Raw genomic sequence first — 25,835 nt, 5'->3', positions numbered from 1 at the left:
TGGTTGCTCATGGCATCGCGCCAACGATGACCGACAAAACCGCGAGCGCCGCACCCCCCAAGAAGCGCAGCCTGTTCAAGCGGGCAGCATGGCAAGATGCGCCCAAGAAGGATGGGGAGGACATGTTCAGCCACTCGAATGAGTTCAGCGACATAGTCGCCGAGCAAGCTAGAATACGGGCAGAAGAGAAAAGAAAGCTGAAGCGGCCAGAAAGCGCAAACATTCAGAACCACGCGACCAAAAGCGGCGTCGCATATCAAACGACAATGAAGAGCCTATCCCAACCAAAAGCAGCTCAGCCAGCAAGGAACGAGCAGGCAGGAACGCTAGCAAAGCGTACGTATCGTGCGTCTCGTCTAGCAATTACTACTGACAATTGGTCAGGCGCAGCATAACCCCCTCTCTCCAGCGCCATCGCATCTCCCACCCGACTCGCTCACCGCACGCTACGATTCCCTGACCAAATCCGCATCCTCGAGCATTTCATTACCACAAAAGAATCAAACGTGATTGATCTGGGCGATTCAGACAAAGATGACGACTCAGGCTGCGTCTCTAAGCCTTACAATGATAACCCTGCGTTGGATTACACGTCGTCAAATTCCGTCTTCAAGCAAGATGTAGCCGTCCGGCCATCGAAACCACCTCCTATAGAGATCAAAGACGACGAAGACGAAGACGACGAAGACCTCGACCCCGCATTCGCTGCACTGCGGGCTAGGGCGCGGGCGCGCGTCGCAGCAGCCAAGGCACAAGCAAATGGTAATGCTCCGAAAGCGCCTATAGCGCAGCTGTTCATTGATCCACAAATGCCGGACGCGAACCCATTGATGGTCAAGGTTAGAGTAGACACAACCATTGGGAAGCCACGGCTGGCATGGTGTGGAAAGGAGAAGTTTCCGGATCAAATGACACGCAACGTCTTCTTTACATGGAAAGGCACACGTCTCTACGATAGCACATCGATACAACGGTTAGGGATACAGGTAGACGTCAATGGGAACGTATCCGTCGAAGGAGACTCCAACATATACGATGACATCAACCTCCCCAAGATCCATGTCGAAGCTTGGACAGAGGAGATCTACAAGCAGCGAAAGAAGGACGACGCCGCTGCAGCTATAGCGAAGAAGCTGGCAGCCGAAGCAGCCTTGGTGACGAAAGAAAGGACTCCAACCCCGGAACCCGAACCTGGACCCGAAGAGAAACGCTTCCGCTTAATCCTTAAGGCGAAAGGGCACTCTGATTTTAAGTTGACGGTGAAAGAGGTATGTCCAGGTTGTCCCTTCGCAGTGTGCCAAGACTTGAGACATCAAGTATCATAACCTCTGTCCATATTCTAACTAAACCATTAGAACACCACTATTGCTCATATTGCAAGCGCTTACAAATCTCGTCTCAAAATTGATAAGAGCCAGCCAGTCACACTCATGTTCGACGGTGATCGACTAATGCCCTTGGACACGGTAGCCGACTACGATATGGAAGACGAAGACGCGTGCATGATTGAAGTTCTCTTCAAATGATAGTATTTTCTTGTTCGGTTCACACGCACCATTTTTCCCCACCCAACTTATTCCTTGAGAGTTGGATTCCTGCCTATTGTGGCATTGATTTTCTGGTATGACTGCAAGCAAGGCGTTGGCGGCGTATCGCACTCGATATGACCCTTTGTTACACATGGATAGCTACAAAGTTGGTTTTGGCCATGTCTTTGTTGATTTATAGAGACTTCTCAAATATTGGGATTCTTTCTCCGGTTCGCACCACCATCCAAGATCAACTCTTGTCCACTCAAGAAACCTGCACCCATGACGTACTCAACCATTTCAGCAAGATCTTCTCCCCTACCCACTCTGCCGGCCGGATGTTGCTTGTGATAGAGTTCGTCCAGATCCTCTGCCCAAGCCTTCATCCTCAGCTTTACCGCGTCCTCCTCGTGCGGCGCAACCTCTTTATATGATCCGTTCTGCGTCTCTTTGATCTGCAAATCACGAGCTTTGCACTCGTGCTGCACGCTGACCCAACCTGGCGAGATGGCCATGACTCGGATACCCCAGCGCTGGCACGAAACAGACATGGCTTGTGTGAGGGCCAACACGCCACCTTTGCTCGCAGCATAGCCTTCGCAGTCCGGGTCTGACTGATGGGCGCGAAAGGAGGCAACGTTGATGATGCAGCCTCCCTCTTCCAACTTGTCCTCGCCATGAAGGTTCAGTGGCAACTGGTTGAATTCCTCCGTACGCTTCAGATCCCTCGACCGATCAACTCCTGGTGTACCATCTTTCTGTGTGTTCTGGCTCTTCATGAAAGGGATGACGGCTTGGCTCATGTAGAAGGGTGCACTGAGATTGGTAGCAATGTACGCTTCCCATTGCTCTCCCGTAGCAAGGTCCTCCATAGTACCGTTGCCTGCGTTGAAGAACCCTCGAGCTACTCCGGCATTATTGACCAGCACATCTATGCGGCCGCCGAAGAAGTCAGCGGCTTTGGCGACTGCGCTACGGATTTCCTCTGGGTTGCGGAGGTTGGTTATCGATGAGCTGACGCGTGGTGCGTAGGCGGCTAGGTGTGTGTTCACTGCGTATTCAAGCTCTTCCGCGTCGAAGTCGATGATAAAAACGCGATGCGATGCTGGTAACGATAGCAAGTGTCGCGCTGTGCAGCGACCAATCCCTCGCGCACCGCCGGTAATGATGATATTCTTGCTTTTAGTAGACGGCATATTGAAGATTTGAACTTGTGAATTGCGCAAATGCAGAGCCTGGAAATATCGATCAAACAGAGGCTCCCTGTATCTCTTATATCGACGTCGAAGACTTTCCGCGTTGGTGGCGCCTCACGCGCAAGCAATATCAAGTAACAAACAGCGGGGACGTAACACCCTTTCAGCCTATTCAGCCCACCTTGGCTTATCCAGATAAAAGCTCAAGGCCGTTTGTCCGCGAAATCTATCTAACATACAGACATAGGTGTGTGATTGTGCACCGTTGTTGAGAAGGTTTAGTCGGCCTGCCCTGCATGTGATGGTGTACGTATCCCGTGGGTTGGAAGCAGGCCCGCGGTTCCGTTGCTTTACGGCCTAGTTTGCTCCATCAAAGTGTCGTTGGATGACTGCATAGCGCTGTACATACTGCCTCGGGCTCACCGTCTGAGCATGCTAAGCGACAAGTACTTAAGGTGCTTGGGAACCGTGAAAGGGGTACGAATTTCGGAAAGACGGAGCGGCTTGCGGGCCGTAAATTGTCCACCAAAGGAAAGCAAGGAGCATTGGTGCAACTTCAGGCTCTGCTGTTATTTACAGGTCTTGGACTTTGCAAAATATCGTTTTTCGCTTTCCTGCAATACTGCGTGAAGTACTTCACGCGGTGGCTAGGAGATCCACTCCTCCCGTCTTATCGTTTTTACCGAGGTTAAACTGGAAGGCACAACTGCTATCGCGACCACTCATCACTCATCTTAACTATCACTGTTCATTATGTCTTGTTCGCATGGTCCCACAGCGTATCGTAGTAGGACTTTTATGGAGCAACCCACTTAGCTGAGCAATACACTGCTCCTGAAAGACGGGCACGTTTCCGACGCCCGCAGTTTTGCTCTTCCTACGTCACGTATGGATTGCCAAATGTAGGCCGTACTGAAGCCTGCCTGATCGTAGTTCTTTTGTTGATGTCTTCTATGATGATTCATATCGTCCCGCACCATCTGTTCTCTAGCTATCAGAACTCTTTTCGTCGGATCGAGGAAGCGGGCGGATGACTTCCTGTATTCGTGTTACTATGGATAGACGATCGATTGCATTTCCAACGATGAATCCGAATTTTGGGTCGACCGGAAAGAGTACACAAAGACAGTCTCTTTCACATGTGCTTCAAGTTATGCAGCCACGTAGGTCAGTTCTTACGGTACTTCAAACAAGAACAAAGGAGCTACATGTCTAAGATATTGGTGGAGCTCGCAGTGATTCAACGATCGTTCCTGGGAAGAACATCACATTTATATTTGATGGATCATCAGAACGGAACGCCTACGTTGATCAAGTGTACTACCTCATAAGTAACAAAATGCGTGTCGCCGTTTGTGCAACTCTTTTGGCCGCAGTTCATGGTCTCTCATCTCCAGTCCACCCTGTAGACAGGAAATCAAAAGATGGTCAACTTGTATCGCGTTTAATCGATTTTCTAGAAACATACGCAAGCCTGCTACTTCCAACAACATACAGCGACTCTAGTATACACACCTCACATCCAACATTAGCATCGAACTCTGCAGCCACTTCCACTATTATCCAAGATGCGCTTCCTACTACGACTACAGAGTCATGTCATTCCACCATCACGAGCAACTCAGTGCTAGGAACTGGAAATTATGCTATATCGATATGGACTCCTGGTATGCTGTTTGGCTCTGGTCTACCCGGTCCGGCGCCTTCTTCAACTGTGGTTGCTTCCACGGGGCTGTTACTGACTTCCTCCGGGGATGCGTGGCAGTGGCCAGTTCTTTCCAGTTCAGTCGTAACAACGGCTAGGCCGCTATCTCCAGGCCTCCTCGTCAGTGTCTCACCGAGCGCAGCTTCCTCGAGACCAAGCTCGGGTTCTGACTCAAGTTCTGCATCTCAGTACCTACCGATATACCCAAGTTCGTCAGCTGTTTCCTTTGATCAAGCTCCTTTGCTTTCGATTCCAGTAGTAACTATGTCGACAACCGCAAACGTTACCATCAGCTTCTCGTCAAGCGCAACTTCTCCAAAGCCACATGCAAGCTCTGCATCTCTTTCCTTGAAGAATATATCCCAGTACTTACCGGCCCACTCAAGCGTATCGAGCCTTTATTGCAGTTCGGCATCACTCATATGGAGTCCAGTGCCACTACCCACAAGCTCTGTACCTTCATTTCCAACCTCCATATCTAAGAAGCCAGTAAATACATCCTCCCATGAAAGTCTTTTCGGTCTTCCCTTGCACTCAAGCTCACGAGCTCGGAGCTCCATCATGACGATCATTTCACTCTCAACAGCAAAATTCACACCCGTAATCGTCGTGGTACCCATCACCACGGTCAGAAGACCATCAACGTTGACGGCAAGCTGTATCAGACCGGTAACACCCCTAAACTCTATCCTCTCTCTGGCTAGCGGCCAACCCCAAGCCAACCAGGCGTCTAACGAAATCTTTCCCGTCCTTAAGAGAGAAGCCGTCGAGACAGAAGACTTACTTAGCTACTCGCTACTAAGTTTGACTCGTTCACACAATGCCAAACACACCCCACCAAATTGTCGTTTACAGTACAAATACTAACTCAACCACAGACCTCGAAACTGATGCCTAAGAAGCCTACGTCCACGATGCATTTTTTCACACTTAAAACTTCTCTTCCGCCTAGCGAAACCTCGACACAAGATACCGACCCTGCCGTTATCACGAGCGTAATAACTCCCGATTCGCGCTGTCCATATCCTTACCCGGGGATCTACTGTGGCAAAATGAAGACGACATTGATAACGAAGACGATTAAGACGAAGAAGAAGCCAAAGACTAGTGATCCTGAGTGTCCTTATCCTGGCCACGAGATTTTGTGTTAAGAATACATTTCGTGGCTAATGAGAGAGTTTAGTACCGTATCGCGTACGAGTTTGGCGGCTACACGGACAGTGGCACCGGTTATGGTCACGGAGGCGGTTTTGACGTCTGTTGCGGTGGGTGTATTGAAATGAGTTTTGGGTGGGAGCGATGAGTGTGAGGTGGCTTATCTTTTGTGTTTATCATTCCAAATCTTCCTATCCTCTCGTTCTTCGTCCTCCCCGTGTTTAACTATTTTCCACGTCCTTCATTACTACCACATCAGTATGGAACTCTTCTCTACAGTAGTTGCTTCGCAGCTAATATAAACACAGTATCTTTACAGTGACCCGCTTCATCTCCAACAACTTCAGCAGCTATCTACCTTGTTGCAATCCCTTCCGGAACCTTGTGGCCAGCACACTCCTGCAGCAGCCTGTCTTGTACATTCTTGGCAGCATGCGCATAAGCCATAATGTCAACATCCGTAGCCTTGCCATCTGCACCTCCGTCAAAAACCTCGTAGCTGAACCAGCCTCTGAATCCCGTCTTGAGCACTGCCCTCGCAACGTCAGCAACCGGTAGGTAACCTCCGTTGTAAGGTAGAGGTCTAAAGTCGTGACTCCATCGTCCACGAGGCAGCAAACCTGCATCGTCACGCTCATCATTGAAGGCTTGGGGGACTTTGTAGGCATCGCTAATTTGCAGGAGGTAGATCTTGTCCTTGGGGATGGTGGAGCTCAGCTCCTCCAGGCTCTTGTGGAATCGCTTTTCCATCTCGTCTCTTGATACATCTTCTCGCAGACCAGAGGCCGTCCTAGGATCACCCCACTCTCCACCAGCAGTCTGGAAAGTATCAAGACAAAGGCCGATGTTTGGACGGTCTACCTGCTGGACAATGGTCCAGACATCTTTCCAGTCAGGCGCGTGCGTCGACCAACACCAGTTCTCATAGGCCAATCGGAAGTTGTGTTCCTTGAGCATGTCGCAGAGAACCTGGAGGTCGGAGACCATTTTGCTTTTGTCTAGCTTCTCGAGTGGTGAATCCGTCGATCCGACTTGCAGCAGATCTGTCCCGCACGCCTGCATGATGCGGACCCAGCCGCGGGCCCGCTCCATGGCGTCTTTGCGGCCATCGGAACCTTCGGGCCAGCCTTCGTAGTTGGCAAACGGCTGCAACATCATGATCCCGAGGTTCCTTTTATCGCACTCCTTTTTGATCTCGCCCGCTACTTTGCACAGCTCATCGTAGTTGGACGGTTCGACTTCATGGCCGAGTAGTGTTTGGCCATAGGAGAGGATGTCCGGGAAAGAAAGCTCGACGGCGGTGAAGCCTGCGGCGGCTATGGCATTTAGGCGGTCAAGGAGAGGTGGAGGGTTTGATGGTGATCCGAGCGAGCATGTTGCGTAGCTAATAGGGATGTTTTGAAGGGAGGTATAGTCGAGGCTGCCCATGATGAATTATATTTGGGATGATTGGAAAGTGTGAGAGGAGTTGTATTGTGACAGCACAATGTAGAAGTCGAGATTATGTATATGGGTGGGAGGGCTGTAGATTGGCCCGCAACGGCTTCTTCGGTATGGCATGGCTGTGACGTATGTATAGCTGGTGGAGTAGCAATGACGGCACGCTTGTCAAAGCCTAATGGACAGCTCGTACAAACTCTTTTCGGCCATCAAAACATATCCATTGATATTTAAGAAGAGTCAAATATCGGCTGGCATTTATCATTGAAACCCAAATATGGTATGTCAATACTCATCTCGGTGGAGGTCTCAATAAGCCCCGCGGCCATGATGCTTGCGAAAACCCTCTCTACTTCTGTATTCAAATAGCTGTGAAGGCATCGTATTGGAAACCATCTAGTACTATGCAATATTCCTCAAGTAGGTTTGAGTATAGGGCCGAATATCGCTCTTCAGAATTAATTGCATGCGCCAGGGCGTGGCCGAACCGGCGATGACGATGGAGGCTCGACCCCGCGCCACCTAAAAATCGGCGCGAATGCCCCGCCCATTGACCAATGAGGACGCCCCCGACTCGGCCGTCATACCAGAAAACATTCGACTCATAAGGGTCTTGGTCGCCTGCAAGGAGAGGAAAGGCAAATAAAACCACAGTCACCGTCCTGTTTAGAGCTTTCGACTCTGGTTTCCTTGCATATACCCGAGAACTATCTAATCTTCTCTCCGTTGTTTCCATAGACATGTCTGTATGTACACCAACATTCACAGCTGCCTCCGGTCCTACTTTCTAACACGTCGTCGCAGTTCCACATCGAGAACAAAGCCGTCGGCGACCGCACAACTCGGAAGATTGGCGCATCAAGGGCTACAATCCCTCACACCCCGACCTTCTTCAGAGCGAGATCCCCCAGACAGCCAAGTCAAGAGACACAGTGCTCAAGGCGCGTGACGAAGCTGTTGAGATTGTCCAAGGCAAAGATGCACAGAAGCGGTTACTCGTCGTCATCGGCCCGTGCTCTATCCACGACCCTCCCGCCGCCCTCGAATACTGCGACCGGTTGATGAAGCTCAAGGAGAAGTACCAGGATGATCTCCTCATTGTCATGCGCTCTTACTTGGAGAAGCCGCGCACGACTGTAGGCTGGAAAGGTCTCATCAACGACCCGGACATCGACAACAGCTTCAAGATCAACAAGGGCCTGCGCATCTCAAGACAGCTCTTTGCTGATCTGACTGAGAAGGGAATGCCTCTGGCGAGCGAGATGCTTGATACCATCTCCCCCCAGTTCTTGGCCGATATGTTCAGTGTAGGCGCAATCGGTGCCCGGACTACAGAGTCGCAGCTTCACCGTGAGCTTGCTTCGGGTCTGTCCTTCCCGGTTGGTTTCAAGAACGGCACAGACGGTACCCTCGATGTCGCTATTGACGCCATCGGCTCCGCGAAGCACCCCCACCACTTCCTCTCCGTCACCAAGCCTGGCGTTGTCGCCATTGTCGGCACCATTGGCAACGACGACTGCTTCATCATCCTTCGCGGTGGAAAGAAGGGCACAAACTACGATGCGAAGAGCGTCAAGGAGGCGCGCGAGAAGCTCGAATCCAAGGGCATGAACTCGCGTTTGATGATTGACTGCAGTCACGGCAACTCGGAAAAGAACCACATGAACCAGCCCAAGGTTGCGCATGCGGTTGCTGAGCAGATCGAGGCTGGAGAGACGGCTGTCATGGGTGTCATGATCGAGAGCAACATCAAGGCTGGCACTCAGAAGGTCCCCAAGGAAGGCAAGGCTGGCCTCGAGTACGGCATGTCCATCACTGATGCATGCATCGACTGGGAAACCACCGAGACAGTGCTCGCCGAGCTTGCTGGCGCTGTCGCCAAGAGGAGGACTCTACTCAGCCAGAACGGCACCAACTAAAACGTCTTTTTCTCTTCAGGTACTATGGTCTGCAGGCGCGGCGTAAGGATGGTCTCGGCGTTGTCACACGTGTCAATAGCGAAAAGCATATATACGGGCTTGGTGTACGAATTACGATTTAAAACATTACAGGCAAAAGACTACAAGTCATTACAACTCAATAGTTTCAGGCGCATCTTCGTCACCATCATCTGTGCTGTGCCCGGGATACTTGTCATACCAGTCTCGTGGGTTACCGCCTGGCAGACATAGGCCCAGTCGCCAGAAGTAATCACGATGGGCAAAGAAGAGCTGCCAGAACTTGAAGCGAGTAGGCACGCCCCAGGCAGGCTTGTCTTGGTCGCTCCCAGCAATGCAGTGCGCGTCTTCGTCGCCATCGCAGTAGTGGATGTCGGCAACTGAGAAAGGCAGGCTTGACTCGGATATGAAGATCTCGTCACTGTGCATGCTGAAGCCCCATTCCGATAGCGGTAGCAAAGGTACGGGGTCTCCGACGTGAGTGACACGGTGGAGTTTGTTGCGTTCGTGGTCCGAAGTGATGCTGAAGCGCTCATCCACATACTTGTTGAATTCCTTGTTGCCAAGTCTGGGTTCGCCAAAGGTTGTCACGTAGGGATCCCATCCACGAGCCTTGAAGTCTAGCCCGGCAAGAGTCGCAATGGCGCCACCCAACGAGTGTCCCACCAAGACCAGCTTGTAATCGGGATGCTTGTCCATAGCCTTGGACACATGTGGCAGGACGACGTTGCGGGTATTGAGCCATGAAGAATAGAAGCCGGTGTGTACAGTACAGTTGTCGCACTTTGGTGGATCAGCAGGTGGCGTGTCTTCATCCACGTCTAGTCTCGGTGCGATATAGTCTGAGGTGTCATCGTCATCGTCGCCTGGATATGGGACGTATTCCTGCGGTATGGTGGAGAGGTCGGCGATGGTGTTGGCAACCGAGTAGGTGCCGCGGAAGGCGAGGATCAGGCGCGGGTTGGTAGGAGAATGCGACAGAGCGATGTAGCCGCAGGAGTCAGACAGGAAAGGTCCAGTATTCCATGCCTAGATATATCAGCACCTCATGCGACACATTGCTGGATGCGGCGACTTACTGTAACCAACTCGAACGTCTCAAAGTCGCGATCTCCGCAGTGGCTGAGGCACTTGAAGGGCTTCTGAATGCCTAGGCCGGCCGTGCCTACACAGTAGGATATATCGACGATGCGCGCAAGTTCTTCGAGTTCCCAGAACAGCTTCTGGCTGATTAGGGTTTCATTACCAGCGGCTGATGCACCGGGTAGGGGCTGCTGCGTCGCATCACCTCTGCTACTGGCAGTACAGGAGGCGACGAGCACAAAGTAATACAGAAAGAGGCCGCGTAAGAAGCCCATCAGTAATGTCGCTTCACATATCCACAGACTGCGTGGTATTGGAGGATAGGCTTGGTGGTGAGGTCAGAGGACGGATGCGGTCACTAGTTGGGTAAATCAGGTGCTCGAAGCGTCAGCGCCGAGGCGTCCAAGCAGACGCCAAGACCGTCGCAGTAAAGCGCGAACCTTGGAAGAGGGTGACATCATAGGGCGACCCTGGAACGAAAGCATCTGTCTGGTTCATATTTGCGGGCTACGGCCTGCACGCTGCTGACCTTATACCAACCACCCTTTCCCTCCAAGATACGCCATCCCCCCAAGATACGCCGACGCATTGTCAAGACATAATCACACCCGTTGGCATCCGGATAAGACTCGACCAACTCTTCTTGTTCCCGCCGCTCCCGTACTTTCCCCCCTGGGCACCCCATCGTGCCATCGCTCCACACAATGGCTACACTACAATCGTCGACAGAGCCCTTGAGGCCTGTGACGCCTCAAACTAATGCATCGCGGCCAACTACCGCAGGACAAGCAGACACGCTGCCAGTACCTGGCGTGCACGTCGACGGTACTAGCGACGACGAAAGACAGCCGCGTAGCACAACACCCGTCAACAACTCTGCCAGCCTCAACCCAAGCGCTCAACCAAGTCGAGCCCCGTCGCCAAATCCCCAAGCTCAGTTTCCCCACACCCAGGTCACATACGATGATCCCGACTTCGCCCGCCCACCGCCGCTGAAATACACGCTGCGCACTCGCAAGAAGTCCATCTTTTGGTTCTGGACTCTCATCATCCTCGACTGCGTCTTCATGCCCATCGGCCTCTACTTTGGCATGTGGTATGGCCTTACGCGCGATCAATTATCTGCCAATGCCGTCTTCAGTATCAGCACCGCCCTGCTCGGAACCGTGTCGATTGTCGAGTACTTTATCCGCTTCCATAGGTTATGGAAGAAGGGCTCAAGCTGTAGGGTTATTGGTGCGCAAAGATGGTATCTCGATTGGTTCCATTGGAACTTGTCCGTCGGCTGGTTCTTTGTCATGATTGAACTCATCGCGTAGGTTTTTGCATCGTCCCAAGTAAGCCCAGCTAACAATTTGCAGTGGTACATGCCCTCACGATCCCCCCATTCGCGTCCTCGCTATGCCGGCCCCGACCATGCTGTTTGCGATCGGTTGCGAACTCCTACTCGTTGACATTTTGCGCTACATGAACGTGCCTGCACCCTGCCGCATCTCTTCACTACCCCAGGGCGCGGCGCTCCGACCCGGCATCTACGCCTACATTGAAGATATTTGCGCTGTTGACGGATCCGGTGGCACTGAGTTCCGTCAGCGATTGAACCTCCGATACACGGCCAGCAAGGGCTTCCGCATGATGCTGCACCGCTTGACACTCTTCTGGGCTATTGGCGCCATCATCACCGCTGTAGTTTGCACAGCCATTATTTTCACTATCCAGCGAGACGCTGCCTACGTTGTATGTCCAAGTGATATCTACAGTACTCTATCAACACTAACAGCACACAGGTCGGCTGGGTTCTGCCCTTCCTTTGGGCTGGTGTCTGGACTGCCATCACCATCCCCTGGGTCCAACGCGAACTCAAGAAAGAGTATGAAGAATGGACCACCGCAAACTTCAAGGCCTAGAAGGTTTAGATTTCCCTTTGTTTATTCATGTCCCACTTGTACAATATCACATATATCACTAGGATGTAAAGACGAACGGAGTTTTCCTACATTGGCGATGGCGTTTCCTGGATACACTGGGATTGGGTGTTGATACTCTAGATACCACTTTTTGCGCAAAATACCAGTGTCTCATTTTCCACAACTGAATTTTCATTTGTCATGTGCATCTTCTGTGTATCCATGATGGACGTTGTTGAGTCCACATTACTCCACACACACACACACACACACACACCTTCAGCATCTACGTACATGTTACATCAGCACGACGCGTCAAACGACTCTGTCCACTCATAACATGAAATATGAATGTTGACATCACGAAAGAAATAACCCCTGTTTCGAAGGTTGCTGATCATCGTACGAGTAGGTGTGTTGGAGAAGCAGTAATCCGGCTATTGGCGAGGCTAAGCTGTTGCCGAATGACATCGTCCAAGACCCAAGCGTTTATGACGACGTAGTGTACCCACTTGCCGTGTCTTCTTTTGCATGTGGAGACTAACGTGCATGGTTTATTTCCGGTATACGACGACAATGCCATTGGCTGGTGGCATATCTCGAGGGACTTTTTGACGTACAACAATGAACATGATTGTGTAGCCAATTGCCATTTTCTGTGCCGTTGCGGGAATCCACGATTTCGCGTTGCAATGGTCAAAACATGTTCTCCAACAAATCGGGTATCAATTGTACGAATGTTCTCCACCTACTCCTCCATTGTGTCCTCTCCCTTTACCTCAATTCGTTGGTTCGAAGCCTTGTTGCCCTTGGCCCCCAGCTTGACGACTTCCACGTCCCAGCTCTCCATATCAACCAGCACAATCGTGCCCGAAGACCTGAACTTGGGTACGCTAACAAGCAGCACCTTTTGTCCCGCAGAACCCTCGATAACTTTCTTCTCAAACTTATTCTGGCAGCCGGCAAAGTACATGTGCGGACACTCTTTTAGCATCAATGGGTCTTCGTCTTGGAACGGGTAGCACCATAGCGTATCTGGGGCTGTGGGTGCTACGCAGCGCCAGCGCAGCATCATCTCCATGGCGTCTATCGATTTGACACGATTGACATATTTGAGTAAGTCTTTGACTGTCTGGCCTCCTGTGCCTAGCACACGGTATCCGTCGATGTCGCCTAACCAAGGGTTTGTCACCGCGTCGAAACCGTTAAGGGTTGTGTTGGTTTCTATTGGTGGCTCAGCGTAGAGGCGTGTCTTAGGGAAGAGAGCAGGATGGAGGGGTTGTTGTGGCAAGGCGACGTTTGAAGGATCCGATGCTCCTGGGAGCATAGTGATGGGGAGCGAGGGAAGGATTTCGCAGAGAAACTCGTCGAGGCGTGTGGTAGGTGCTGCGTTGTAGGACGAGGCGTCGTATCCGTAGTGTCTTGCTGCGCTCTTCTTCGCAGCAAAGTCTTCTCGCGATAGAATAGGTGAGCCCTTTGACAGTGAGCCACCTGCTATGACGAGTCGTGTTATCTTGGAAGACTCGGCCTGTGTTGCTGGGTCTGCAGCTTCGCCGGTCAGATATTCCACCAGCAGATCCAGCGAAACCTCATCGTCGTCTGCCCCAGTCAATTCCAGACCTGAGACAATGGCCAGCTTTCCAGCCCTTTCACGTTGTGGTGCCTTCTTCTTCTCCTTTGATAGCGCTACGTCGTCGCGTTCCCATCGTGGTGGTTGTCTCGGTAGATCTGCACATTGAGTTGCAATGACCATAAATGTGCCGTCTGCTTCTTCGGTGCCCAGTGCCGCCAGTATACATCCCGTGACAAAGTGTTGGTGCAAAGGCTCGCCAGTAACGCGCAGACGGCCAGACTCGTCTTCGAGCATCATCTCGTCAGCGCCGGAGGAAGATACGTAGGTGTCGCGTTGAGGAGGGTCTGCTATCCAGTGCTGTAGAGTGTCAGAAGATATCCATGATGTTTCTGGGTAGAGAATCGTACGTCTTTCTCAATGTCGTTCAGGACATTGGGCTTCTCTGCCATTTCCATGTACACTGTTCCCACTACCCAGCAAAGCTCGCCCTGGCGCACATCCAGCACACGCTCGACAAAGCTGGCCTTTTGTCCACCTAGCTTCCCAATGTCAGCATTGCCCTACTCCTGGTAACATGCTCTCGCAATCCACCAGCAGGTCATCGCATACCTCAAAGTCGTGCCATGCATCCTCAGCTCTTTGCTTCACCGTCTTCTTCAATTGCATCAAACGTAAGAAGTACATGTCGGCGAATTGTTGCGAGTAGTGTCGCTCGGTACCCGGTGGTAGTACGAAGTCATGTAGTGGGTTGTACGCCGAAGCATTTCGAAACGGTGCTGGCGGCGCATCCTCGCTGTTGCTGTTAGTATATGTATTTGAATGCGATTTGGAAACATCGACGTACAAAGGCTCGCCTTTGAGCAACATATCATCTGAATTGGCCATAGGGTCGTAGCGTAGGTAGCAGGGTTGGGGGAAACAGTGTGCTTGTAAAGTTCCAAAGTTGCAGATCGCGGAAGTCGCGTCGCGCGTCATTTACGCCATCCTGAACTGGAAGTCTAAGAGCCCCACTCTACACACACCCTTTCACCACCCTTTGACCACTTGGCGTCACAGCTCGGGAAAGCACTTACTCACACATGTATGCCAAAGCAGTTCAGGTGATGTTCAAATGTAGTTGATTCATTCGGCCATGTAGGCCATTCTAGATATTTCTCGGCTCGTCTCTTCGTAGACCATTAACAGTCAACCATTTTCCAGGCCATAATCTCTGCTAAACATAGGTCTAGTCTATGCATCTAAATATTTCCATCGTTACGCCAATTCTACGTTGCGCCAATGATGCTAATTATCTCATCCCGAGACCCTTGATGCCGTAGTAACTCCGTAACCAAGATACGCCAATATTGAACCCGAATCAATTAAAGGTTATTAAAAGAAGTTGTAGTTGTGAGCCAAGCAGCGTGCTTATAGCGCTTACAGCATCTGGGTTTTGGTTAGGACGTTGTTTCAGTGTGAATCTAAGAGTGGAAGAAACTTACGAAAGCGACACCGCCAGCGACGATGAGACCAAGGGCTGAGCTGCCGATGTTTGCGGCTGCACCAGTGAAGGGGAGAGTTGAGGTTGGCCTGGCTCCAGTAGGGGCAGCAGCACCAGTGCCGGTAGGGTAGAGAGCACCAGAGGTAGCAGTTCCGTTGGTAGGAACGTAGGTGGCAGTAGCAGTGGCGGCGAGCGCAGCGACGACAGAGATGATGGAGAACTGCATTTTGGCTTTGATGTGGACGAGGTTTGTTCTTGTTGAAGTGTGTGTAAAGATTGAAGATTGAAGAGTGTGATGATAGACTTTGATGGTAGGTTAGATGAGATGGTAATTTAGTAGAGCGTACCACAGCCGTGTTTATATCCTCTGCGCCTCTATCCATAATTACATTTGCTGCCAGCATCTTCTGGCCTTCTCCAAGCCGGAACCCACAGGCCTACGTACACCGACTGCAAACAATCCACATGCCAGCCCTCTGTCACCCAGCCCTACAAAGCCCCTTGGACCCACCGCAACGGGCAATGAGCCAGTAGCACGAGCCAGAACGCAGGATCACCCAGCCGACCGAGATGGCGTTAGCTGTCAAAAGGCTGGGTGTTGCGCAGATCGGGGGGTCCGGCGTGGGACGGACGGAGGCTGGAGAGCTATTTTTGGCCGCCCCCAGCCACACCGCGGCTCTGCGGGTTTCGCCTCCTCACTTCTCGCCATTCTCATTCGTCGCCGTTCGACACTGGCCGGTAATGTATCGATAAGAGATCTTGCTCTCATGCGCGATTTCTGTTGGCGTCATTGCTAACAACAGTTGAGAGCGCTCATGGACTTCCAAGGTTGCGGCGCCGCGGTTACGTGGCCGCTCCGTGCCGAACGTAACAGTAGCCTTGGAGCCACTTCACCAAGGCCGCGGTGAACTTTTCGGAGACGGTGCGTTTCACAAGAGGGCGTGTCGGGAACGATCGCGCAGACTGATGATCCAACTTCATTGGGTCGCTCACATGCGTCACTTTCCGATGCTCATGTCCGCTCCTTGCAACGCCGGCTGGAGCTGAGAGTCGAGAAGCCTTGTCTGTTTGAAATACGGACCGACGCTCAGTATCATTGGCAATTCTGAGCCTTAGGCTTTGGATTACATTGCGTATGCAGGCAGATTGGACCCCACACGAAAAGGAGAAGGCGCAGATGAAGGCAATCTCAATTCCAATCTTACTGACCCCATCTACCAGCAATGACGCAGCCTTGCGATATTCCTGTTAGCGATACTGAATTCAGCATCGGAGCACGTTTTTGCTCTACTCATCACGATTCGCTTGTTGCCCAACACCCTGATCGTACTGATGTTGCACCGCAATATCCCACATAGCATCCCAATCTGCACACTGGTGCGATGTTCCCCAACCGTTGAACCCGAACTCCTCAGGAACAACAGAGTGCTCCAAAGATAGATCTCCTGCGCACATGATAGCCTTGAGATGCAGTGTTAGCACTCAAGCACTTGCTTCGCGCATAAAGAGGCGGGGGTCTTACCTGGCGAAGATAGTCTGAATGTAGGTGTACGAGGTCAGTGTATGTCTCACATGCAATCCGTACAGGGACACTTACCGAAGCAGTGGTTCACATGCGACTCCGGCGCGAAAACATCCCTTCTGTGTATACCAGCGGCAGTATTGTTGATGAAGCCTTCCAATGTCCCGAGCCGCACTCGAATGGAGTTCTTTTATCGTCAGCGAATAGTCCTTGTGGTTACTGCACAAGACTGACCAGGCAGTGTAGCTGATGGAACATGGACATGGAAAATACTTCCGAGCTAGAGACGTTTCGATCCTTATAGCTCACGGGTAGCTGGTACCTTTTGGGGTCGGCTATAGAGACGATTCCCCCATCATCTATGAGCTCCTTGTCAGTCTTTCCGTCGAATCGCATGCTTTGGGGAAATACTGGGCATCAAAGCGGACCATGCGGGCCCGCCTGCATCTTTGGCTGTGTAGTGGAACTTTGGGTTTGGGTTGAAAGTGACAATGCGGGATGGCACTTGATATCTCTGTTAGCAAAGCATCCGTGATACCTTTACGTCTCTTCAACTCGTACCTGGAGGAAATGGCAACAAGTTCGCTGCATGGTTACCGTAGGTCGAGGTCTTCTGCCCCCAAACCCAAGCAAGCATGGCCAATGTTGCTATCCACAGAACAAGAAAGGCGCCAAACAGGTTCTTGTACGAGAAGTACCTAAAGAAACTGTGTAGTGGTGACTCAGATGGTTCTACTTTCTCGTATGAACTCTCAATCGAGGCGTCATCCGACAGTCGAGTATAGGCCATCATTCACCCCTTCGTTGGCTTCTCGAGCTTCGAACACTGTCTGATCAACCTCGAAGGTTCAATAGCATAATCTCAAATCACAACCCTCCTATGCGCGTATACTAATCTTGACCGGAGATAAGCTGACACATGCGGGACGGCTTGTTCACTCGTAAACCGCCGTACGCTAATGCACCTATTGATTGCATCCCTCTCAATCAGCAAAATGTTCTTCCCCAATTCCGGTAATGGCGCAGCAAAATACCATCAGCAATGGTCACGAGCGGCTGTACCCGCCAATACTCCAGCTTGGGGGCGGCCCGCACCTTCTACCTTGCAGGGAGTTTAGGCTATATTGATACTGACTACGGTTGTACCGCGTCATGCTGCGGCTGGAAGCAGTAAAGCCAACAGGACTGAGGGAACTTTCTGTCGGAAAAGCTTTTCAGCCCTCGATCGTGGCGCTGGCTAGTATCAATTGAGTTGGTGATAGTTGGTGAGGCGCGTACAGATCAGTTAGCCTGCAACACATGTTGCTACAAGGCCGCCAGTATCTCGAAGACACTGTATGCTGTTTGGGTTTGTTGTTCGGTCGCTGAGCCCCTACACACATTTTCAGCATCATTTCTGTGTACGCCACGCTCTAGAGTACCAAGAACAAAAAGCATGGGGTTAGCTGGGCAAAACAATGTACATACCAGCTACTCATTGAGCTATACTACAAGCCTTCATCGCTTGTCACTTCGAAACTACGGAGTCTGTAAGAAATATCCACCAACCAACCTTTTGTGGCGTTACATCCTCCAGGCATCTCACTACCAAGCGTAACGAAGTTTACAGTAGCCCCGCGGAAGAAGGCCATGCACCAACCAGTGTTATTACTCGCTACCAAATTTCAACTCGTCATAGTAGCCTGTGTAGGAAGGTTAAGAGTGCATACAAGCTAAGCTTGAAAAGCTTGATCCGGTCAAGTCTCACGAATTCATGCACATCCAGACACCTGGCCGCGTAAACCTGGGGTTGACTTACGGCCGAGACTATTGCTCTGTTCGACGACCCGTTCCATTCAGAGCAAGGTCAAGCACCCTATGTGTGAGTGCTGCTGTGATCGGCCGCTCGCGTAGGTGGTCATGACCAGCTAGAGGAACTGGGCGTTGGCTATCACTGAACTAACCAGTAGGCAGTGGACTTTATCAGCAATGTGCATACATCTATAACTGCTCTCGGAAGGTGCTGCTTCACTTCAGCCTGAGGTTGACTCGCCGACGACCCGGATGCTCGTCGTAAGTATACCGGAAGACTTCAAGTCTGTATGCAGCATCAGCAAGTGGGCCCTTTATCGGCATCACGGACCGTTCTGAAGAACTAGAGTGTACGGTACCACGACTCTGTAGCCCTCGAAGAGTTCCAGCACGTATATAAGCCCTCCCTTAGGGCACTCGGTCCTTAGCAAACACGCGGACCAACATTTCTTCACTCTCAAACTTACCATCTTTCTCACGGAAACGCCTACCTCAACACCATGCGGTTCACTACTTTCGCCCTCCCCATCATCACCCTCCTCTCTTTCGCCAGCGCTGCTCCCAGTGAGCTCCTCGATCGCAGTCCCGCTCCCGTCTCGAACCTCATTCAGTATGCGCCCGAGCATAGTGTCGAGATGATTAAGCGCGCTCATGTAGAGGCTCGATGCAACACTGGCTGTCCTTGCAACTGGTGCGGCATGACTCTCTGCTGCCAGTGCAACTGCTAGACATGAGTATATGTTCAACTGAGAATATGGTGAGTAAATTGTCCTCAGTTGGAGGAGTTTGACTTGGACTGATGGTTCGTTCACAGGCCGTGTAGATGCCAGCGGGCTCTTTCTAGAAACGATGGAGGTCGTTCTTCGCTAGAGGGCGATATTGCTGTGATAGTGGTAGATCGTGCGTGGAGTCTGAAGCCATAGTTGTACGGCCAGTCACTCATTTACTCACTTTTGGCAATACAACACTTGATGACCTCTTGTGTATCCTATGAACGCTTGCGTGTGCCCATGGTGTTTGTCTTTATTCAGTTGTGATAAGGTAGACGCCAAGGTTTTGTAGATATTTTCTCCTCCGATGCCTTCGTCTAGCCGTCACGATCCAGTCAAACCTAACCATCAGGCACCCCATTCGAGGGTTGGAAGAGTTAGGTCAGGTTGTCAGGAGCCACTTTTTCTGAGTTATCTTTCACCTAAGGTAGTTCCTTGATGTTGTGACTTCATTGATGTCAAGAATGATTGCATGTCGAATTTTGAGCCTGTCAGTTCCTTCCATCCCAACTTAAGGAAGGCAGCAACACCGAGGACATCATGATTACTACGAAAGGATCAAGGACGTCAGGACGCATGTGCTCATGAAAACCTGCTCTTCCTTGCGGAAGCAAGTCCGTTGCGTAAACGCAGGAACCTTGACCCTTCTTCGTCCCGTCAAAATGCCATGTTTGGGTGCCGCTGTTGATCACAGGTGGCCAGTACCTTCGGCAACAACGCCTCACCTGCATCCTTACTATCTGCAATAACACGTGATGCATGCCTTCACATACCTAGGAACGAATGGAGAACACTCGATTAAGCTCAGAACTCAAATGCCTAGTGTCCGTTGATGCGCAACCGATGACGTCCGTCGTGGAATTACACGTGGTGTGGTGCGGCGGCGCAGAAGCCGGGAGAAGCTCATGTGGACCACGTCTCTTGCAGGAATCGCGCATAAGGAACTAACTCGACAGCTACATGCCTGACTTGCATAACCTTGTAAGGCGCGATATTGTGGGCCTCCCGAGGATTTTCCAAGGTTTGCATTGCTCTACGCACGTGCATTGTGGCGTCGATTAGGCTAGCGCAATATTAATCCGTACGACACGTCACTGACAGTCATGAACAGCCACCACTTCCAGCAGTTCGGACGCGTTCGATGAACAACACAACGACTGCCAGCGCAGAGCAGAAGAAGATGGAGGGTGTGCTAACCCCGCCGTGAGCCTCGTGTTGTAGATCAATCCAGCTGCGCCATCCGCTTCAAGCGCCCGGAGCGAATACCGAACAAGTGCCGCGTTAAAGAGTTGGCTAGCGTTCATCGTGTCGGAGGGTCTGGGAGTACACCAAACTCATGGCCATAGCACGAGCAATTCAGGAACCGGATAGCCTGCAGAAATGTGATGTGACATGGGCTGCATTCAATGCACGAACCTGGAGATCGCAGGGCTGAGCGGTTCACGCCAGGAACACATTGATTGATATTGACATGCCGCTCTAGGCAATTGCGTATGCCACCTCACTCATGTGGGTCCAGTTGAAGCCGTGAGCTACCCTAATCCCACGTTCCTTCGCTTAACGTTGCATTGCTGCGTATGCGACCTTTGCAGCTCCAGCACGCGGAGGAGCATGGTGTCTAAGATGACGCGCTTTCAGATGGCATATATACGGTACGGAAACGGCACGGCCCTTTAATCATCTAACCGTAAGCGGGCCGAACGCCGATGGAACTATGGGCCAATCTGCGAGACACATCTGGCACTGCATCGGCCTTGAGAAACTAGCATGGCAGCATCTCTCGTCGTCCTTCAGTGCCAGCACATCGCTTGAACCAAGCTTAACAAGGTAAACATACTCAACACCAAAATTTATCCGTATCAGCTCATTGGTCTCTCCATCCCAAACTTGTGGTGCCGAAAACACGCAACAATCCGTCATAGTGTCTGAACCGGGTTCTGGCGGTTGTAATTTCTGCCTTGCCGCGTTCTGTCCTCGCTACCCCCGCAGTTGCTCGCTCAATGATGTTTCTGCCGGCCAATTATGGCGGAAACAGGCCTGCCAACGCAGCATAGCATCAGCTTCACGCTTTGTTCCCAAGCACATATGTGGTACAGCGGCTGCAGGCTGGATCTTTTTGAGACGGTCGTGTGGCAAAAGCGCTGGCCGGTTCCTACAGGATACCGATAGTGAGGCTCTGATGGTCATGTCGGACTATAAACAGAGGAGGAAACATGCTAGAGCAAGTGTTCTTCCCAGCCCTCGCACACATAGTTGATTCTCTACATCCCCACTCACGAAGCACTACCCCACTCCAAACTTCTCGACAGTATTGCATTTTCATCATCTCCCACGAACCCATCTCGCACAATGGCAGCACCAGAGATTACGTCCAGAAGCTTCAGCGTGCGCATGCCACTGCCCCTCTAAATGCCTAGCTAAACGTCACAGATTACTGCGCTACGAACCAGATCGCTCAACCTCAGTTCCAGGATTACTCCGACCCACGAGGTATGTAGCCATACGAGCTCTACATGTCGCCCCACCCTTCTTATCTTTGACTGACTCTATTATCCAGGTATCCGGACAGCCTGGTCAAGCAGTGTCTTCATTAACGGCCGCGAATACCGAGCCCACCTCTGGCGAGACTACCGCTACCTCGAACAGTCCCGAGAAGAAGCCGCCGAAGTCGCTTGGAAGGCACTTAGTTCCGCTCCCCCTCCTCCTACGAACACAGCGCAGCGAACGCAATACACCGGCACCTACACCACTTCTAGATAACTGTTCCATCGCCAGGATACAACACAACAACAACACTCAGGGGTAACGGGCATATGGGACTGCGCTCCTAATCAGAGGGTGCTACCTCTGAAGTCTCTGCTCTTCAAAACGGTCTCGTACCATGCGGTTACTGGGCCCTTTGCCTTTCGAATTACTTTTGCTGCGACCTATCTTCTTCTGATAGCTGGTTCTATACCCTTTTCTCTTTTATGTCAGGCTTCTACAATTCTTCGGTAACGCTAGCTTATCAGGTTGTACACCACACGGCACACAACATCGTGCTTGGTATAGCTTTCGACCGTTCCGTTCGTTGTTCGGTCTGAGACTATCGTCTCTTCTTTCATTGGAGGTTTTTATGCATTTTTCAGTACTTGGCAAGTGAAGACTTGTGTTATCTGATTGTTGGGTAGCAACGTCAAATTGCCAGTCTCACAACTTGGTTGTCCCCCTTCTGGGAACGAATGTAACTACGCACTATCATTCAGTAAACCTCTTCCACCAGCTTCATACCATCATGTTCAGCGCAATCAATTGAGTGCGTCCGTTTCTAACCAAGGGGAGCTGTTCTCAAGCGACAACCGACATACTGCCTAACCAGTCACTGCCTGTTTCTGGGTGATTGGAAGCGTCGAGGCCGCCAAACAAGGTTGAATGATACTCATTTTTAGATTTTAGAATTTCATCGTAAGTCTCCTACCTTCAATAGCCTTTCGTTGCTAACAATTCGCGATGTTGCCAGTTAGATTTGACTGAGTTCTGCCTAGCTAAATATAACTGTCAACACTCACGCAACATTCAGGCATCACTAACAGATGTTATACTGATGGTATCAGTAGTAATTTAATACCTAAAGGATATATATCCATCGCAGACCCTTTGATTAATTTGTTCTCGTCTAGCTTCAGCTCATCACCATCTCGGTATCCGCCAACACATCGCTCGACTACTACGTCAACATCACTTTACGCCAGATTTAAGCTTCTTACGGAAACCCAGACGAACACTATTGGCAAGCTAAAATTTCGCAGGCTACATCTTCGATCAACTTACAATTACTTACTACAAATTATCGTCAGATTTCTATTCATCTTCGTGCTCATCATACAAAAGAACAAATAACCTGCATTTCATGCGTAGACGTTACATGCTAATGCTTTTCAATCTTCGGTCAGAATTCATTCCCGGGTGAGAACAGCAATCCTGTTCGAGCACAAAAGAGTATCGTGAAGCTTAGTTTCTAAGCTGCTTGATCGTTGCGTTGAACTAAAGTACACGGCATTCCCGATTGATAATAAAGTGTAGAGCTCAACCAGGAAAACAAATCAAGCAAATCCTAGCAAGCATAAATTCGCCATCTGCTCCTCGATGCCGTATTGTGCTACTAATTCAAAAACAGCATTTCTAGTCAGGAGATGCCTGCAACTTGGCCGTTTATCAAAATTTCTAACCGCAGTCGAAGCATTATAATAAAACCGACACCAGATCGCTTCTAAGCTGCGCTCATGGATGACCTCAGCCTCATGCGTAAGGATCATTCGGAACTCAGACATCCCAAGCGCCAGGCCGCAACATGCGACACCTGCTCGGTCTGATCCCCTGCCGCTGCATTCATGCCGTCGGCGATCATCTTGGCAAACCACAAAAACCCTATTGGCTCACTTCCAATCTTCTAACGGTCCGGAAACCTGAGATGTGTTGAGGCATTTCGAGGCAGAAAGTTGGCAATGGCTGAGCGCGGGGTGGATGAGGCTGGAGGGCGCTAATAGGCTCGCTTACGACGCTTTCTCTGACGCTTTCTCCTTCTTTCACTCTTCTCCACACTTGCTATTTAGGTACGAACAAGAGAACGCATAACGTTCTTGATGTTTGCGTTTTCACGCTACTGGCGTGATGATGGGCTTTCCCGCCCCATTCGTAAACAGAATTAGATACGAAACGTTGTGGTCAGTACTACCCATGGATGTCTATTACGCAAAACGTGCTTCACGCTATGTCACCTCGTCGCCATACGGACCTGATTACCCATTGAGGTGTAAATGAGACCTCAGTGACTTTGGTCGTTTCGAGTTGGCGCCTACTGTGCTCGTGCCAAGTTCAGGGTTTGCTTCTACAGTATTGATATAGACATATATAGAGAGTCAGCTACTGAATGCTAACATACATCATCAATATCAAGGCAACTGAAATCTTTGAACCACACTTCACATTTAATCTTACTTCCCAGTGAAGACCCATCATACGTTCGCCTACCATACTATTATATCCATCCAACAACACCATCAAGGAATATGGCGCCCATCTTCAAGCTTCTTGCTCTTCTCAACCGTAAGGTCCCTTCTACCGACTTGCCTCTATTCTTACTAATTTCCCTTGGTAGTCTCACTTTACGCCGCAGCCCAAGGCACCCAATTCATCACGGGCGAATGTGCATCAGACGCTGCATGCGCATCAGGCTGCTGTGGCTTCACATCGGGAAAGTGTGCGGCACCATTCGTAGCGAATGAACGGGGTGAGGGATGTGGCTTTGGCGACGCACAACCAAACAACAATGCTTTGAACGGCGCAAGTGGAAATGCCAGCGCCGATGCTCAACCAGATGTTGCCGCTCCCGCTGCTCCTGCTACTCCCCCTGCCGGTAGTGGCACTGGAGCCGGGGCCGGGGTCGGAGCTGCAGCTGGAGCTGGCACGCAGTTCATTACTGGGGCTTGTACATCGGACGCTGACTGCGCTTCGGCTTGCTGTGGGTTCAAGAGTGGGAAATGTGCCGGTCCCGTCGTTGCACAGGAAAGAGATGGAGGGTGTGGGTTTGGGGATGCGCAGCCTAATGATAACGCAGCGAAGGCGCTGCAAGGAAGAAGATTGGGAAGGAGAGGTGCTGCGTACATGTGAGTAGCTTACTCGGGCTATTGAGATGATGTCGACTGGCTCGACACATGTCACTACAATTCTTTAAGCATGGCGCTGCAAGAGCATGATTTGCAACGAAGAGATGGTTTTATGTGTTGCTATTGAAAGCACAACAGCGATAGCTATAATCTTATTGTCCATTTCGTGATCGTCGAGTCATGTAGTACTTGATTTTGAACACACCTGTTGAACAATACGTGATTGATGCTCCAATCAGTAAAGACGGGACTAGCATGGTTTTTGGAAAGTATAATTGTGTTACAATATCTCACGACACAGCTGATCCCTGTGGAGCCAGTTCTGTTTTCGTTGCCTCAATCTTGGATACTCAAAAGAAATATCTGACAAAGACAGATGCCAAGAAGTTTTGTTACTTTTGCGAAGCCGTGGTCTCGAAATAGCAGCACGCTGAAATCAATCACGGTTCGCGTATGCGATGAACATGTGAAAAAGCAACCCGCACTCAAGCCACCCCGCGATAAGGGAAAGTGGGTCAATTTCTTTATTCAGATGTGAGTACGATGCCAAAGGGTTCTCCCTTAAACCATACCTGTACACTTATCTTTTTCTCGATACGCACATACGCTTTGGGGATCTGCGAAAGATGGCGTGTCTCAAAGCCTGTGGGGATCCGATGGAGCAAAAGTGGAGTATGCAGCCAGAGCCGGTCGCGGTGCATAGCTGATGGGGACTTGAGTAAGCGCCAGCGATATACCATCAGTATGACGGATGACTATCTGAGCTAACCGGCGTACCCGCTGAAGAGCCCTGCTAGTTGGTAAGATGAATGTACGTGTCAATAAACAAGCTTTTGTATCGTAGGCTTTTCCTTGTCCATTCACCCAACAAAAATTTAAAGTTGCGGCGTACTGAAATAGCACCCGCTAGGTGTTCGTCATATCTGTGCACATAACGGATAGATGTACAGGGTCGATATGATCCACATGCGAACTAACATCCGAGCTTCTTTTTGTTGCAATTTTGAGTGCGAAACCGCTTACCCCTCCTAAGGGTATTGATTGGGATGTAGCACAGTTCTTCGAGTTTGCCTAGGTAGCTCATTCACCACATTACAGTGTC

The 25,835-nt window shown here is 50.8% G+C and overlaps 11 protein-coding genes across 11 annotated transcripts; 5 read left to right on the top strand and 6 right to left on the bottom strand.

The window, feature by feature from the left end:
• Positions 1–26: 26 nt before the first annotated feature.
• ALTATR162_LOCUS10696 (uncharacterized protein) lies at positions 27–1,526 on the top strand (the record flags this gene model as incomplete). The annotated part of the gene is made up of 3 exons (XM_043318334.1): positions 27–340; positions 410–1,268; positions 1,356–1,526. The coding sequence occupies 3 exons, from the start codon at positions 27–29 to the stop codon at positions 1,524–1,526; spliced, it is 1,344 nt and encodes a 447-aa protein (XP_043174269.1).
• A 209-nt stretch (positions 1,527–1,735) lies between these two features.
• ALTATR162_LOCUS10695 (uncharacterized protein) lies at positions 1,736–2,725 on the bottom strand (the record flags this gene model as incomplete). The annotated part of the gene is made up of 1 exon (XM_043318333.1): positions 1,736–2,725. The coding sequence occupies one exon, from the start codon at positions 2,723–2,725 to the stop codon at positions 1,736–1,738; it is 990 nt and encodes a 329-aa protein (XP_043174268.1).
• Positions 2,726–5,939: 3,214 nt separating this feature from the next.
• On the bottom strand, positions 5,940–7,013 carry ALTATR162_LOCUS10694 (uncharacterized protein; the record flags this gene model as incomplete). Its single annotated transcript, XM_043318332.1, has 1 exon — positions 5,940–7,013. One exon carries the CDS (start codon positions 7,011–7,013, stop codon positions 5,940–5,942), a length of 1,074 nt encoding a protein of 357 aa, XP_043174267.1.
• A 752-nt stretch (positions 7,014–7,765) lies between these two features.
• Positions 7,766–8,944, top strand: ALTATR162_LOCUS10693 (uncharacterized protein; the record flags this gene model as incomplete). Its single annotated transcript, XM_043318331.1, has 2 exons — positions 7,766–7,775; positions 7,830–8,944. 2 exons carry the CDS (start codon positions 7,766–7,768, stop codon positions 8,942–8,944), a joined length of 1,125 nt encoding a protein of 374 aa, XP_043174266.1.
• Positions 8,945–9,094: 150 nt separating this feature from the next.
• ALTATR162_LOCUS10692 (uncharacterized protein) lies at positions 9,095–10,320 on the bottom strand (the record flags this gene model as incomplete). The annotated part of the gene is made up of 2 exons (XM_043318330.1): positions 9,095–9,991; positions 10,042–10,320. 2 exons carry the CDS (start codon positions 10,318–10,320, stop codon positions 9,095–9,097), a joined length of 1,176 nt encoding a protein of 391 aa, XP_043174265.1.
• A 429-nt stretch (positions 10,321–10,749) lies between these two features.
• On the top strand, positions 10,750–11,952 carry ALTATR162_LOCUS10691 (uncharacterized protein; the record flags this gene model as incomplete). The annotated part of the gene is made up of 3 exons (XM_043318329.1): positions 10,750–11,360; positions 11,407–11,782; positions 11,833–11,952. The coding sequence occupies 3 exons, from the start codon at positions 10,750–10,752 to the stop codon at positions 11,950–11,952; spliced, it is 1,107 nt and encodes a 368-aa protein (XP_043174264.1).
• A 748-nt stretch (positions 11,953–12,700) lies between these two features.
• ALTATR162_LOCUS10690 (uncharacterized protein) lies at positions 12,701–14,410 on the bottom strand (the record flags this gene model as incomplete). Its single annotated transcript, XM_043318328.1, has 4 exons — positions 12,701–13,882; positions 13,933–14,064; positions 14,135–14,318; positions 14,370–14,410. 4 exons carry the CDS (start codon positions 14,408–14,410, stop codon positions 12,701–12,703), a joined length of 1,539 nt encoding a protein of 512 aa, XP_043174263.1.
• A 531-nt stretch (positions 14,411–14,941) lies between these two features.
• Positions 14,942–15,231, bottom strand: ALTATR162_LOCUS10689 (uncharacterized protein; the record flags this gene model as incomplete). The annotated part of the gene is made up of 2 exons (XM_043318327.1): positions 14,942–14,950; positions 15,007–15,231. 2 exons carry the CDS (start codon positions 15,229–15,231, stop codon positions 14,942–14,944), a joined length of 234 nt encoding a protein of 77 aa, XP_043174262.1.
• Positions 15,232–16,292: 1,061 nt separating this feature from the next.
• On the bottom strand, positions 16,293–17,317 carry ALTATR162_LOCUS10688 (uncharacterized protein; the record flags this gene model as incomplete). Its single annotated transcript, XM_043318326.1, has 6 exons — positions 16,293–16,466; positions 16,528–16,541; positions 16,603–16,714; positions 16,762–16,886; positions 16,939–17,031; positions 17,089–17,317. 6 exons carry the CDS (start codon positions 17,315–17,317, stop codon positions 16,293–16,295), a joined length of 747 nt encoding a protein of 248 aa, XP_043174261.1.
• A 3,984-nt stretch (positions 17,318–21,301) lies between these two features.
• On the top strand, positions 21,302–21,848 carry ALTATR162_LOCUS10687 (uncharacterized protein; the record flags this gene model as incomplete). Its single annotated transcript, XM_043318325.1, has 3 exons — positions 21,302–21,473; positions 21,519–21,578; positions 21,646–21,848. 3 exons carry the CDS (start codon positions 21,302–21,304, stop codon positions 21,846–21,848), a joined length of 435 nt encoding a protein of 144 aa, XP_043174260.1.
• Positions 21,849–24,136: 2,288 nt separating this feature from the next.
• Positions 24,137–24,737, top strand: ALTATR162_LOCUS10686 (uncharacterized protein; the record flags this gene model as incomplete). The annotated part of the gene is made up of 2 exons (XM_043318324.1): positions 24,137–24,173; positions 24,226–24,737. The coding sequence occupies 2 exons, from the start codon at positions 24,137–24,139 to the stop codon at positions 24,735–24,737; spliced, it is 549 nt and encodes a 182-aa protein (XP_043174259.1).
• Positions 24,738–25,835: the final 1,098 nt, after the last annotated feature.

This window comes from Alternaria atra (genome assembly GCF_907166805.1).
Source record: "Alternaria atra isolate CS162 genome assembly, contig: 34, whole genome shotgun sequence".
Lineage (NCBI taxonomy): Eukaryota > Fungi > Ascomycota > Dothideomycetes > Pleosporales > Pleosporaceae > Alternaria > Alternaria atra.
This window is presented reverse-complemented; position numbering and strand designations above follow the sequence as displayed.